Source organism: Staurois parvus, unplaced genomic scaffold, assembly GCF_062004578.1.
Source record: "Staurois parvus isolate SC_StPar_1 unplaced genomic scaffold, SC_StPar_1.0 ptg000287l, whole genome shotgun sequence".
In the NCBI taxonomy this organism is placed as follows: domain Eukaryota; kingdom Metazoa; phylum Chordata; class Amphibia; order Anura; family Ranidae; genus Staurois; species Staurois parvus.
Genome location: NW_028318083.1, coordinates 9716055 through 9732150, shown reverse-complemented (window position 1 = coordinate 9732150; position 16096 = coordinate 9716055). Strand labels below are relative to the sequence as shown.

The 16096-nt window shown below is 40.4% G+C and overlaps 1 protein-coding gene across 2 annotated transcripts in view; it reads left to right on the top strand.

Moving 5' to 3' along the window:
- The window catches only part of CARMIL1 (capping protein regulator and myosin 1 linker 1), a 401711-nt gene extending 386156 nt beyond the window's left edge, over window positions 1-15555 (top strand). For both annotated transcript variants that reach the window (XM_089682230.1, XM_089682229.1), the window contains 3 exons: window positions 1201-1407; window positions 8218-8358; window positions 12794-15555. In XM_089682230.1, the coding sequence (XP_089538356.1) occupies window positions 1201-1407; window positions 8218-8358; window positions 12794-12957 (512 nt within the window). In that variant the 3' untranslated portion in view covers window positions 12958-15555. The remainder of the gene's footprint in view (window positions 1-1200; window positions 1408-8217; window positions 8359-12793) is intronic.
- Window positions 15556-16096: the final 541 nt, after the last annotated feature.

Here is a 16096-nt window from a genome sequence, read left to right as displayed (position 1 = left end):
TCACGTGTGTATATATATATATACGTGATTTTGCATTTCCAGGAAGGGGGCGCACGCGGGGAGTTTGGGGACAGGGTATTGTTAGACTAGCAGATTTAGATGGAAATTAATTGCTTTCCCGCCGCCCTATAGCAGATATACTGCAACAGGGCTGCAGTAGTGCACAAAATATATATGTGATTTTGCATTTCGCGCCCACGGCTGTCAAACGCCGGGTCCCGGCCAGTGATTACCCAATGGCGCCCGGTGATTACCGAGCATCTCCAACGAGGAGGAGGACTGTTTTGTTTACTAACAGTTCTCCTCCCTGTCAGTTCAGGCACACTTCCATCCAAATCAGTTTGCTCATAGTGAAGCACACTGAAACAGCCCCCTAGTAAAACTTCCCCTGCACGCAGTTAACCCTTTGATCGCCCCTCATGTTAACACCTTCCTTCCCAGTGCCATTAGTACAGTGTCAGTGCTTTTTTTTTTTTTTTTTTTAGCACTGATCACGGTATTGGTGTCACTGGCGATATCCGTGACACCAAGTCAGTTCCCCCCAGTGTCTGAATGTCCGCTGCAGTCCCACTATAAGTCGCTGATCAACGCCATTACTAGTAAAAATAAATAAATTCCAGTATATATACCGCCATTTGTAAACGCTATAACTTTCACGTAAACCAATTAATTTACATGTATTGGGATTTTTTTTTAGCAAGGACATGTAGCAGAATACATTTTGGCCTAAATTTATGAAGAAATCGCAAAAATATTGTTTTCTTTTTCTCAAAATTGTTGGACTTTTTTTGTTTCATAGCACAAAAAATAAAAAACACAGGCGATCAAATACCACCAAAAGAAAGCTCAATTCATGGGAAAAAAAGGACTTAAATTTCATATGGGTGCAGCATTGCATGAATACAATTTTCAGTTAAAGTAATGCAGCGCTGTAACGCAAAAAATGGCCTGGTCAGGAAGGGGGGTAAATCCTCAGTATGGCAAGTGGTTAACCAACCTTTGTATTGTGTTGTGGAAATTATAACTAAATTGTGTTAGTTATTTTACAATGTATGCGGGACAATGTTTGCTTAATATGTTAATTTCCTTTGTCTACCTTTGTTAATATTTAACAGATTTATTTTGCATAGTTACAACAATTCACTTGATGTTTCCCAGTGGGCTGTTAGTAAGGAATTAATTTATGAATAACTTTTGCAGGAAGCAAATTCCCTCTGACAAGAGGGGATTCTACCAATTCATCCCCTGAAAAAAGTGCCAAAAGTGAAGTCAAACCAGAGGCCAGCGTACGGTCCAAAAGTTCCTCTAGTACACCAACTAGTCCAAAGCCACCGCTTCAGTCATCCAAGCCATCTCTGGCAGTGCGTCCAACTGTTCCTCAGAAGCCAAGAAGTAGTTCCCGCACTGGTAAGCCAATTGTCTATTACAGGGGTGGGCAACTGTGTCCCTCCAGCTGTTGGTGAACTACAAGCCCCATCATGCCTCTGCCTTTGGGGGTCTTGCTTGTAATTGTCAGTTTTGCAATGCCTCATGGGACCTGGTAGTTCTACAACAGCTGAAGGGCCACAGTTGCCCACCCCGGGTCTATTAAAAATAAGCAAACAACGTTTTCTTTAACGTACATCACAGGACACAGAACCACCATATTATTCCTTTCTCATAGGGCCACCTACAGGCAATTGGACACTGGAAAAAAAAGACAAGAAGTCCTCCCCTATTTAACCCCTCCCATACAGAAAGTACCTTAATTCTTTGTCTGAAGGTGATGGTCACTGATGTGCAGCCTTGTGCAGAAAACACTGCCAGATGCTCAAATTGTTCCAGCAGGGATCATGAGATTGATTCCTGCTTGATATCCAGATCCATTCCTATAGCTGTTATATTCAGATGAATGGTACCTGGACCACACTGTGATGGAGAAAGTCTGAATGCAGGGACTGCCTGTAATACAACCTTTCAGCGCTGGACCCCTTTCTCTCCACTAGAGGGGAATGGTGCAGTGGCATGAAAGACTGTGTCTTGAGCCTGGTTTGCTGAATTTGCTGATTTTACATTGGTACTTTGACTTGACAGAGCACCCACTGTTATATTCTTCTCTCTCTAAAAACGGCAGAGCTGCCGGCAGGCTGAAGCAGAGCAGTGGGTGGGTGTGCACCCGTTCTTGTGTGTAGGTGCATGCATACCATGATGATGTCCAAGGCTGGGCCTGGTGAAGGCGGCTGTGTTTGTAATAATGCATGTACAAGGCATTAGAGGTATAGAAGTATAGCTAAGCCAGGAACGCTATGAAGTTCCAGGATAAAGGGCAAACTCTGCAGTCATTATGACAAATCACATGGGTACTAGCATTGAGGAAGGGCAGTGGCAGCTGTTGTTGTCTGTGATCAGTAACCTCTCAGCTGATTCTGGATTGCTAGTTTTCATAAGTACTGTTCAGGTTAGCAAGTCATATGTCTTCCAAATGGTGCAGCCGGAGAGGGGGGAACACAGGAGGGAATGGGTCACTAGTGCGTCCTTAAGGCCAAGGAGATTCTAGACTGGGTCCCTTGGCTTCAGTATCCCATGAAGGTACAAGAGTTCCAGGCATTGTGGCTACTTCTGGTTCTCACCGGCTTATGTATTTAGAAGGAAATCTCCTTATCTACTTTTCTCTCCTTGAGGAAGAGGCAGACGATGTGGATGGAGACCTGAGGATGGGGAAGCAAAAGATTCCTCAGCTAAAGCTTCTGCACTGAGGAACTCCGGGATCAGGTTTTTAATCCAGATCCAGAAGGCTTTGATAAGTTCATTAGCCAAAATGGTCTGTCCTGATCTAAGGATTGCCACTTCCTGAGTCTGCATCTTTGAGATTTCATCCCTGGATTCTTGGCATAAAGGTCCCAGTGTTCTCCTTTGCACCCTTGTCTACAGGAGCTAATGCACACACGTGGGGCTTACCCAGACAGGGTTCACCCTGCCAAAGAAATTTGCTCAGCTATATCCTATGGGGGAGTAAGTGAGTGCAGCAATCTGTTGCTTTAAGAGTCTCACATGTCAGGTGGTTGACTTTCTAGTGTTTGTAGACTCATCTGATTGAGTTGATTGTAGCAATATTAGTGCATTTGTGACACAATTGAGTACTGTCCGTGATACTTTTTTTATTTGCACTAACATACAATTTTGAGGACAAGCTTTCGGGGAATGTCCCCTTTTTCAAGGTCTAAGCAGTACTACTCACAAAGTTAGCAGAATGTTAGAAGAGATGAAAGAAAAAAAAAAGGAGGCTAGAGATCAGATGCAGTCAAAGCGAGGGGGGAGGGGGGGATACTACACTCACACAGAGGGAGTCAAGCTACAGCTGAAAGAAATATTCCAGCAACCCCCAATACTGGCCTTCAGACAACCCCCAACCTCAGAAATAAACTAATCAGTAGGAAACTTCCTTCTGATAATGATGTCACAAATAATGGAAGCAAACCCTGCAATAAGAAACGCTGCAAACTGTGCAACCAAATCAATCCATCAAAAAGTGTCAGACACTCAAAAGGGATCTTCAATATCTCCGGATCATACAGCTGCACCTCCAGTAATGTTGTGTATCTTATCCAGTGCAGAAAATGCAGCAAAGGATCTTATGTTGGTGAAACAGGACAGAAGTTGCAAACAAGGATGAATTTGCACAGACATACCATCAAGGAACATAAAGAAGATGACCTCTGCACAACTGTAGGACACCAGTTCGCACAACCAGGCCACAATATGGGAGACCTCAATGTTTTAGTAGTTAAAGGAAATTTCAAATCCATTCAGGAAAGAAAAACTTTTGAACTAAGAACGATAATTCTATTTGACACAAGAGATAAGGGCCTTAATTTGGACATGGGATTCCTCAACCATTATCCGACATTTTTATGACTATTAGCTGTAGCTTGACTCCCTCTGTGTGAGTGTAGTATCCCCCCCCTCCCCCCTCGTTTTGACTGCATCTTATCTCTAGCCTCCTTTTTTTTTCTTTCATCTCTTCTAACATTCTGCTAACTTTGTGAGTGGTACTGCTTAGACCTTGAAGAAGGGGACATTCCCCGAAAGCTTGTCCTCAAAATTGTATGTTAGTGCAACTAAAAAAAAGTATCACGGACTAGACTCATCTGATAAATGTCAGGAATCTTTACTAAAGGCATCTTTCCCTGGGGGCAGGAGGCATCTGTTCTAAAAGCTAGACTCCACATTGAGGCTTGGCCAGGCTCTGTGTGTGGGCCCTGCTATTTTAAGAAGATTCCATTCAGCAAGTTTGCGCTTAGGACTTTGTCCGTACACATGCACAGGATTCTTTGGCTGAAGGGTTAGTCTTCAGAATTACCCTGCAGTAAACTGTTTGCAGGATTTCCCTTATCAGGGGAATTTTCTGTTTGTGCCAGTCCGTGATAAGTTTATCCATAAGATTCAAGAGGGAAGAATTCTCTTTCACCACTTCTGTAGAAAGTAAGAGCACTGCACAAAAGTGACTGTTCATGCTCCTGTATCCACAGGACAGTCCTTAATTGCTTGCAGGTTTTAACCTCTAGGGCGAAGGTTCAGGGCCAGTTCCATAAGAGGTCCTGGTTAGCAAACAAATTTGGATGTTAAATTTCCCTCCAGGAAACGCCCCCACTCTGGTAGGAGGACATGTGCAAACATTTGCAGATCTGTGGCAGGGGGAGGTAGAGGATGAATGTGGATGTTCTGTGGTTGCTCATGATTACAAGTGGGAATTCCAGGAATTTCCCCTTCAAATGTTTTTATGAATCTGCAGGAAGCAGTGTGGCTGGTGCAGGCTTTTGATAATTTTCTTGTCAGGGAATGATCATGCCAGTTCCAGAGGATGAAGAGTTTCGAAGGGTTTCACAGAGTTTACTTGAACATTTTTTTTTTCTTTGAATATGATCCCAAAAACTAAACCGTGAAACTCGCCCAATGCTGGACCTCAGGTGATTCAGTAAGATTGTCCAGATGCTAAGATAATCTCCAGACATTTGGATGCCTCTATGTTTCAACTTGCTACAGTTCTAAGAATAATGGTTGTCTCCCATAGGGATTTGAGACAGAGAAAAATGTTTCCCTTCTTCTTGGAGGGTGCTGGTTAGTCGTCAGCCTAACAGTTTGGGGAGGAGTTTTGTGTCACTTTCAATGCAAGGAACATGGTCTCCAAAGGAGAGGTTGCTGTTTGTTAATTTACTGGAATTGTGAGCTATTCTCCCAGTTTTTCTGCATTGGTCAGACCAGTTGTAGGACCCACCACTGAGGGTTCAGTTGGACAATTATATGACTGTGGCATATATAAATTTTTTAGAAGGGTACCAGAAGCTGGGCACCCAAAGAAGAGGTGATTCTCATCCTGTGTTGGGGGAAATGCCATGTTACCACTCTGTTTACATCACGGGAGTAGAGAATTGGCAGGTGGATTTCCTCAACCGTCAACAATTGGCGCTGGAGGAGTGGAACTAGTTCCATGACAGCTTCTGCGTCTGCTTTGCAGAACCTGGGTGGAAAGAGCACAGGTGATTTTTAAGACACCAGCTTGGTTAGGAGTACATGATATTCTAACACTATCAACATATGAGTAGATAGTCTTTGGACTCTTCCAACTCGCACAGACCTTCTGGCACAAGGTCTGATCTTATATCCTTACATACAATCACTGGCTTTGATGTCTATTAAAGGCAGAGTCCTGTAGGATACTGAAATGTCTAATGCAGTCATCCTCACACCTTTAAGAGCCAGGAAGGTTACTTCAAGGAAAATGTACCACAGGACTTGGACAACCTATGTGGCATCGTGTGAGGCTAAGAAGTTTCATCTTCGCAAGTATGTTGTGGGTCATATATTGTTTTTTAATTTCCAGTTAGGGGTTGGTATTAGATGGTCATTGTGTATGATCAAGGGACAGGTTTGGCATTGGCAGTCTTTTTTTCAGGGCCCAATTGCTTCTCATTCCTGGTGCTTGCCTTTGTTTAAGGTGTCATGCAGATTGTTTCTCCAGTCAGGTCGCTGTTCACAGCTGTGGGTTTGCATAAATCGGCATTTAAGCAGAGGTGAGGCCTTCCTTCTATGCTTTTTAACGCAGAAGCTGGTGTTTCTGATATACCACTACTTCGACCTCAACCATCTTTTTTGCCAAAGGTAGTTTCGGGTTTTCATGTCAACCAGGTTATTGTTTTGCCATATTTTTTCCCAGGCCTTAGTCACTGAGGGAAAAAGTCCTACACACATTGGATGTTGTTCAGGCTGTCAGGATGTATCAGTAATTACTGCTGCGATCAGGTAGTCAGACTCCAGAAAGACCAAATAAGGGTCTTGCAGTTGTAGTCCTCCATTCTCATTGAATCGGGTTATTTCTCAAGCCTATGTTTGAAAGAGAAACTCCACCATTTTCCAGTGATGGCTCAGTCTACTAGGGTTGTTGGTACCTTCTGGGCTTAATGTTATCAGGCTGCAGGGGCTCAGGTCTGCTAGGTCACAGCCTGGTTTTGGTGTGCATCTTTAGGCATCTTTTTTTAATGCAGGCTGCTTTTTTGGGGGGCTGTCAGTGGTGGCTATGTTTTCCCCCCCTCATGAGCATTACTTTAGGACATTCGTATGAGTAAGGAATAATATGGTGGCTCTCTGTCCCGTGATATTTGATAAAGCTGGATTTTTGTACTTCGGTATGAAATTAATTTCTTGTGGAGTACATCAGGGGACACAGAGATCCCTTCCCTCTATTGCTGTACATTACTTGTAACAAAACTGAAAGTCTTCCTGAGTGGAAGGGGATATATAGGGACGGACATCTTGTCTTTTTTTGCCAGTGTCCAATCATCTGTAGATGGTGCATTACCCTATGTGTAAGGAATAATACGGTGGCTCTGTGTCCCTTGGTGTACTCAAGAAATGGATTTTACAGGTAAGTACAAAAATCTGTTTTTTGGGTATTTAAAATTACCTTGCCTGTAATGGAATTCTTAATGGAAAGGAATCCTGATGTTCAGCCATTCTGTTTCTAGTAGCATGGAAATACTTACTAGCAAGCAGACAGGGGTGGGCTAATTTGCATGAAGAGAGAGATGAAAGTGCCAATCCATAGGGATTGGTTCAGATATGATTTTTTTTTCTTTGTAACAATTAAATTGTCTATCAGTAGTGGACAGCTTGGGGGGGGGGGTCATGCTTAAATCCCTCTTTATCTGGGCTTAAGTATAATATAGACAGTTTTTATAAAGCAGTCCTTTTGGTCAATGACTGTATCAATACATTCATGTGACAGTACTAAAATATATTAAGGACATAGAGAATATGTCATTTGGCTAAGTTTATAAATGTATATCACATGTCCTATGGCTTGATGCACTCATCTTTTCTGCAACGGGCCCCGCCGGACAATAGAATACTGCCAAAAAAATAATCAATCCAGTTCATTCCAGGTTTCCACCAGCGCTCCACCACCCCATTTATGGGGGTTGGGCAATAAAGCTTTTTATGCAACCATATGACACAATTTAGTGGATGACAGCAACATGTGCATAGGTTTTGAATAGCATGGGAAGGTATAAAACATCTATCAGGATCCTATTGCTAAAACTGTTGTTAGGAACTGTTGTTAGGAAATTTGAACCCACTGTAATAAAAAGGAAAAAACTTTTTTGGCTATAGTTAAGCTTTAACTGTGTGTGTGTGTTTGGCTGGAGTTTCCTTTTAAAGGTAATCTTGTATTGTACAGATTAAAAAAAAAATAATGAAGGAATCACTTTCGGGTCAGTGTTCGAATGTTTCCAATTTGGTCTCTGTTGCTAGTTGCTAGTTATTCTGTGTTGCTACAACTTGACTATAAACAAATTTATTATTGGCTGTTATACATAGAGGGTACCCCTACAACTATAATAGGGAAATGAGGAATTTGTGTGCTTTTTCTGTGTGTGAGCAGATGTCATTGTCTCCAGGTCCTGCATTAGAGCAGGTTCACTTTGCCAATAAAAGTTTTCTGCATGGTAGTAAAAATGATCCGGTAAAATGAAAAATCTGATTGTAGGATGAACAAATCCATCAGTATATGTGGGAATGCATCAACTAGTTATATTTTAAGCTTGACAGCCAATATTACTGTACCTTTATAAATACACTATTAGTATGCTAAGAAGGGACTGTAGAGTTTCCTCCTCTCCTCATCAAACTGCAACATAATTCACAACATGACCTGTGTTTTTGTGCCTTTCATATTAATAGAAGACATTCCTGATTCTCCATCTGGGCCATGTTCCCCTAAAACTACAGTCCTGCCTTCAGCACTGAAGAGGGTCCCATCTGAAAAGGACAGAGATGGCCAGAGCAGCCCACAGCCATCTCCTCGACCTGTTACAGAGGAAGGTAAGGAGAACAGTGTCTTCATTTTGTTTGCCATCACCTTCATTTCAATAGACCTGGAATGTTCAAAGCATTGTGTGTTTGCTTTAGCTGAAACTTGATTTAAAAGCAACATTCACTCCCATGTCACCCACAGCTTCAAGCTGACATCAAACAGATGCTAAATATGAGCACGTAATCAGTTTAGGGTATACACAACCTCTTTCATTTTGTTGTGCTTTCTTAAATCCCAGGAGAAAAAGTACATTTCCATTTTTTTTAATTTATTTTTTTTTGCGCTGTATTCAGGTTGTATGCTATAAGTATAAATTATTATAAGAACATTTAAACTGCATTCTATGTCAATGTTATGCTAAAAAGTCCATAGATCACTGTTGTACAGATCTTGGATAGTGTGTGCCCCACCATTCACCCTTATAAACCAGACAGCATCATCTCCTTTTCTACACCATCGGTACATGTACAGTACTGGGGAAGAAGAATGAGTTGTCATTAGAAGGTTGTGCAAATACAGTAGGATTTGAAAATCGGGACACTGGGGCCTACTATTTTATCTCAAATGGGAAACGTAACATTTATAATGCATTTAGGCCTCATGTACACTGCTGCTCCTAAACGCAAGTTTAGGAGCATTTTGCCAAATCCCCTGAACTCAACTGAAAAAAAAACCTTTGTGCCCATGTACACATAGGCATTTACCAGCGTTTAGGAGCAACAGAGCTTAGGAGCAGTTAAACGTTACTCTCCTGAACGCAGAAGGATTGCATTCAGGAGAGGAAAGTTTTGGACAAAAAATGCTAAATGCGGCAAAAAACGTGTGTATACGCTTCTAAACACTCGCCATGTTATGCACTTGGGTGTTAATTCATGTCAATGGGAAATACTCTGGTCAGTCAAATGAATAAACGTTCAAGCGCTAAACACTGTACCACGTTTACTGTTTAGTATTTTTCTGCTGCCAGGAGGCTAAACATCTAGGGCAGTTCATGTGTACATGAGGCCTTAGAGGTAAATCTGTTTAGTTTGTAATGCTGGTGCTTGGGGCCTAACTTTGATTATGGCTGCATTTTGTTTCCAGTACAATGATGAAGTGTATGCATTGCCATGGATAATATTCATTTGGTACATGTCACTGTGTGTTGTGCCTTCTTGCTATTATTTTTAGAAGGTATCTGAATACATCTATGTGAATGTATTTTATTTTTTATGTTCATTCAACCCTTTGTTCTTTATAAATGTATCAATTTTATAATATTTTATACATTTTTATAAATGTAACCTTTATGTTCATGCAACCCGTTTTAGTTCCATTTTAAACAGATAGTTAAATGTGTCTTTGGAATTAATATTTTTAGGCACAAGGTGGCACACTAAGCACTGAATTACAGTGTATAGCTTGCTTTAAATGCATGAGTAAGCTTCTGGAATTTCCTGATTGTAAATATATGAAATGTTATGTATTTATGTTATGATTGTATAACTATACAAATATTGTAGAGGGTGCCAATTTTTCAGTTGGCAAGAAAACTGTGAAACTGTCCACAACTGTTCAGCTGCTAAAACTCACGTTTTTGGCAGACTTAAGGCTGTTTGTTTATATTACAGGCAAGCATTTCTGTATAGGAAAATATCTATTGGAAATTGTATTTATTTGCTTTGAAATTACTATGATTCCAGAACTTGGAGGCACTGAAACTGTGAAAAAAGGCAATGGATTGCAGAAACAACTTTTGTATCACAAAAATATAAAGCTACTTATGTATGGAGTCAGTATTACAAAATTTTCAGTTTTGCATCAGGGAGGTTTTTTTTTGGGGTGAAAGAAACGGTTTCCTCTGTGCAAAAAGAAAAAAAAACTGTTGTGTTGCTAGGAAACTTTTATCCAATTGTTTATTTGCTCTCAGTTGGTTTTTCTTAGATAAATCTAGTCTCCAGACAATTCCCTTGGTAATGTGTATTGGAAAAGGGGTGCAAACTGGGTGATAAAAGACATTGGGGTTGATGTTCTAAAACTGTGTAAAATCTGGTGCAGGTAATATCTTTTTGCCTCTACTGTGTGATGAGACACCTTGCTAACATGTGGGATGCCTTATTTTGTTCATTCACTGCATGTGGTGCTAGTAATACGGAGTCATGTCAGAGCTTACTAAGCTTCAAAGAGGACAAATTGTTGGTGCCGCCTAGCTGGTGCTTCTGTGACTAAAGTTGCCAATTTATTTGCCATGTCGTGAGGTACAGTGCCAGGCTCCATTCACGCATTTCAAAACACGGGTGGGATCGGTGTGATTCTGCCTGCGATTTGAAAACGTAATGTGAAAATTCACATTCGCATGTTCAGGTGCCATTCATTTCAATTGTGAATACAAAATCGCAGGTCGCGCAATCCCCCAATCCATCTGCTGATAGCACAGAGTCCTAGGAGGCACTCTGCACATGCTCAGTTGGGTGTGTATTGCTATAGAGGTGTTTTTTTTTTTTTTTTTTTTTTTTTGAGAGAATGCATGTGGTTGGCACAGAGCCAATCAGCACTGTCCAGACAGAGGGTCTGGGGTCATACAGCCTTCTAGTCAGAGGAGAATGAAAACTCCTCTTACAAGCTTTAACCAGTGCTCGGACAGACACTGATAGAAGTCACAAAACTTCCCTAACTGCTGATGAGAAAAGGTATTTAGCAGTTAATATTTACTAAAAAAAATTGCATTTCCATATTCTGTGTACTGTGGGAGACCAGATATAGTAAATGCAGGGTCCTGGTTTTAGTAACACTTCAAGTTCAGATTTTTTTGTTTTTTTGGAAGAATAATTCTTTTATGTCTTGCTTGCCAGCAATAGATTGATGATTTCTTTGTGCTGTTCACATCAAGATATAGGGGTCATTTACTAGAACTGGAAAGTGCAAAATCTAGTGTGAATGCATATAAACCAATCTGCTTCTAGGCTATTTTTTAATCAAAGTTTAATTGAACAAGCTGAAGTTAGAAGCTGATTGGCTACCTGCAGAGCTGCATCAGATTGTACGCATTCCAGTTTTAGTAAATCAAGCCCATAGTCTGTGATTTGGGGATTAGTGCACATGAGTCTATGGGCTCATGTACACGGGGCGTTTGGGAAAACTCTTTTGAATGATGAAGACTGACTGCTGGAAAACGTAGGTTAAAAAATGTCAGTTTAGATGCGTATGCATACCACGTTTATGTGCGTTTAGCGTCTAGAAGCTTTTTTAAAAGATAACCTCAGGAGACCTTCCCAAATGCCCAGAATGCACTGAAAAATAGTAAATAACTATTTCAGACATTTTGAGAAATATAGAGAGAGCAGAAGCAGAGAGAGCAGTATGTGTTATGATGACCTGTCTTTTCTGGTTGTATTCACTATGGATCCCATCATGAGCATAATGCGGCACGTTCTACCATTTTTTTCCTTCACACAAAACCTGGAACTGACTGCGCTGGTGTACTGGGTCCATTTGAATACATGGAAAACGCTGTGCATGCATTTCTGATGATGAAAAAAGGCTCTGGACAGCATCTGGATATGGAACAGTTAAAAAAACGCTTCTAAACGCAAACGCTTATAAACTCGGTTAACCGCATTTACAAGCGTTTGGCGTTTGAAACGCTGGTAAAATCTACTCCTGAACGCAAATTTGGTGCGGTAAAAAAAAACGACTGTAAACTCAACTGCCTTTAAATGACTGTATACATGGACACATAGGAAAACATTAGGAAGAGTTCAGGGGCTGCTGAAAAAAACACAGAACAGCTCCTGAACGTCAGTTTAGGAGCTACGGTGTACATTTATTTTATTTATTTATTTCAGGTACTTATATAGCGCCATCAATTTACACAGTGCTTTACATATACAGTATATTGTACATTCACATCAGTCCCTAACCCTCAAGGAGTGAACAATATAAGGTTCCTATCTTACATTCATACATACACTAGGGCCAATTTAGACAGGAGCCAATTAACCTACCGGTATGTCTTTGGCGTGTGGGAGGAAACCGGAGTACCCAGAGGAAACCCATGTAGGCACAAGGAGAACATGCAAACTCCAGGCAGGTGGTGCTATGGTTGGGATTTGAACCAATAACCCTAGTACTACCAGACGGAAGTGCTCACCATTTAGCCACTGTGCTGCCCTAATGCAACTCTTTAGTATATTGCTTACAATGAAGGAACAATAAAGGACTGGATAAAAAAATTGTAACCCAGGAAAATGCCCCTTACATTGGCTTCTATGTCACTCCCATAAGCATTATCCAAAGTGGCCAATATATTGCAAGCATGAGATGACAAGACTCTGATTTCATGTAAATTACAGAGCCCAGGTTGTATCTGTTATGTCTGATGAAGTGTCATTTAATAAGAAATAACTATGATCTCTTCACTTGAGTCTCTTTTAATAAGAAAGTGTTTCTCATTGTTTTCATTAGCACGACCAGTGACTCCATCTGACTCATCACCCAAAAAAAATCATGGACAGATTGCCGGTGAAGGACAGGAGCGAAAATCAAGGTCATCTAGCAAAGACTCTCACCAGCAAAGCAAGTCCAGTGACTCTGGGGAGGAGGTTGAAAAGGAGTTTGTTTTTATTTAAACATCTGTTTGCAACACTGCCCTTCAGCCCTCCTTACATTTTTACTCTTAGCTTCCATGTTGATTTCCTGTCATTTGATTTATGCACCTTGTTTGTATGTCCTGGGATTTCAAATGTAGTTGTAGTCGATTCCCTGCACTCCAAAGAGCAGTGGTACACAACTTCAACGTTCCTTTTTTACTAAGGTAGTGCAGAGAACAATCATAGCAATCTGTGAACCGTATCAGACTACAGAGTTGTGGATGTCTGCTATAGATTTCTCTTTGCACTGCTTTATTGAGTAAGCTCTTAATTGTCTAGCCAGTTACTCATTTTATGTACTTATACAAAATGGAGTTGTAGCTGTCAAGTCTCTTCTGTCTCTCTATGTAAGCAATTGCACATTGTAATTAACAGAGCACACTAATGATTATTTGTATAAATGGTAAATATATATATATAAACAAATATCTCTTTACATGCATATATATATATATGATGACTGGAAAATGTTTTTACATCCTCTGGTAGGAATCTTTTCTCCTTCCTCTGCTTGTACATACAAATATCTATTCATGCACTTATTAATAAGCACAAGCATGGACCCACATCTTGTACACAATGACTGGAGATATACACTAATAACAGCAGAACTATTTACATAGACACTAGTTATTATTTAGTTTGATGATGGGAGATGACACGTCCTGCCGTCCTACATTTTGACCTATAAGTTTTGCATCTGTTATGCCATTTTTGAAAGGAAATTACTAACTGCTGTAAATAAAGAAAAAAAAAATTTTGACAATACAGTAACATAGATATTCACTTATATTACAGGTTACAGGGGTTTATTCATATGTATATTTGTATCAATAAAACAGTTTTACAACTTTAGCCTGTTACTGGATTCCTATTTGTACCAACCTTTGCTACTTGCTTTATTACTGTTAGAATTATTACTATTATCATGTATTATACAGCACCAACATAATAAATAGCACCATATCAAAATATAAATCTGCTTAACTAGTTCCAGAGTTTGGGCAAGCTACATAGGCCCAAAATACGTCATCATTGTACACAGGACGTGTAGCACATCCAGTCTCTTTGCCCTGCTGCTTGGAGCCCCCCCACCTCCCAGTATACAGCAATTGTCATCTTTGATTAACCACTTGCCCTCCTGAGGATTTACCCCCCTTCATGACCAGGCCATTTTTTGCATTATGGCGCTGCGTTACTTTAACCGACAATTGTGCGGTCATGCAATGCTGCACCCAAATGAAATTTAGGTCTTTTTTTTTTTTTTAGACAAATAAAGCTTTCTTTCGGTGGTATTTGATTGCCTGTGCGATTTTTTTTTTTTTTTTTTTTTTTTGCGCCAGAAAAAAAAGACCAACAATTTTGAGAAAAAAACATTTTTGACGTTTTGCTATTAAACATGTCCAGTTAAAAAATTTAAATATTCAAATGTCATCATAAATTTAGGCCAAAATGCATTCCGCTACATGTCTTTGCAAAAAAAAAAAAATCCCAATACGTGTAAATTTATTGGTTTACGTGAAAGTTCTAGCATCTACAAACGGCGGTATATATACTGGGATTTTTTAAAAATTATTTTTACTAGTAATGGCAGCGATCGGCGACTTATAACGGGACTGTGGCTGGCATTCTGACTTGGTGTCACTGACATCCACAGTAACACCAATACAGTGATCAGTGCTAATAAAAAGCTTTGACACTGTACTAATGGCACTGGGCAGGGAGGGGTTAACATCTGGGGCGATCAAAGGGATAACTGTGTGCTGTGTGTGTGCTTCACTGTAAGCACACTGCTATGCAAAGCCATGCATAGCAGTGTGCAGGAGCTGACGGGAGATAACTGTATTGTTTACTTAGGTTCTCTCCCTTTGTCGGTAATGCTCCTCGATCACCGGGTGCCAGCGAGTAATCACTGGCCGGGACCCGGTAATTGACAGCCAAGGCCAAGAATAGTGGCGCGGGTAGGGCACATGCCCCCTACATGGAAATGCAAAATCACGCATATATACGTGATTTTGCGCACCCGTGCCACCCTGTAGCAGTATTGCTGCTATAAGGCGGAGGGGAAGCGGTTAATCAAAGCTGGGATTACTGAGTACTAAGAGAAGGTGTCAGCAGCTGCAGCTGTCAAAAAGGCAGCTAGTCAATGTTTATAAACAACATAACATAATGTAAATGCAACTTTTGTATCATTGTCATTCTTCTGTAGATCAAATGAATGAACTTAGATCTGCAGATGTTAGTTAAAGCAACCTGACAAGTTAATTCTTTTTTTTTTCTTAATAAAATGCTCCTCTGTTTAACCCCTTATTAACTCTGTTTACTCTGATCAGCCCTAATTAACTCCTTATTCTCCTTCTGCCTTCAACTATTATTTTCCGTCTGATTTTTTTTTTTTCTCTATTTAACTATTTTGTTTGGTAACATTTTTACACATTTCTCATTCTGAAAAAAGCACAAAATTTAAAAAAAACATTTTAATTTGTAAATAAAATGCACACATTTTATATGTGCAGTAACACTGTTAATTTTTAAACTAACACTGCTCAAAAATAAAGAAAAAGTGCGTTTTGTTTCGTTTTGTTGTGTTTTATTGTCAAAGGGTTGCGAAAAAAAAAATTGTTGCAAGACAATATCATGAAGAGAAAGCCTTGCAAGTCATTCAGCAATGGGGGTTATTTACTAAAACTGGAGCGTGAAAAATCTGATGCAATTCTGCATAGAAACCAATCAGCTTCCAGGTTTTATTGCCAAAGCTTAACTGAACAAGCTGAAGTTAGATGCTGATTGGCTACCATGCACAGCTGCACCAGATTCTGAGTGCTTCAGTTTTGGTGTTGGTAATCTACCCCAATATATGTATTACCTTGGTATATTAAAGCGGAGTTCCAGCCGTTTTTGTGTTTATTAAAAGTTAGCAGCTACAAAAACTGTAGCTGCTAACTTTTAATAAACACGCACTTACCTGTCCTGGGGTCCAGCGATGTACTCACCCGCACAGTCCCTTCTTTCCTCCCCAGTGCTGGCATTTCTACTGTGGGCACCAGGCTGTGACAGCTTTCGGCTTCACAGCCTGGTGCCTACTGTGCATGTGCGAGTCGCGCCCTGCCTCCTGATT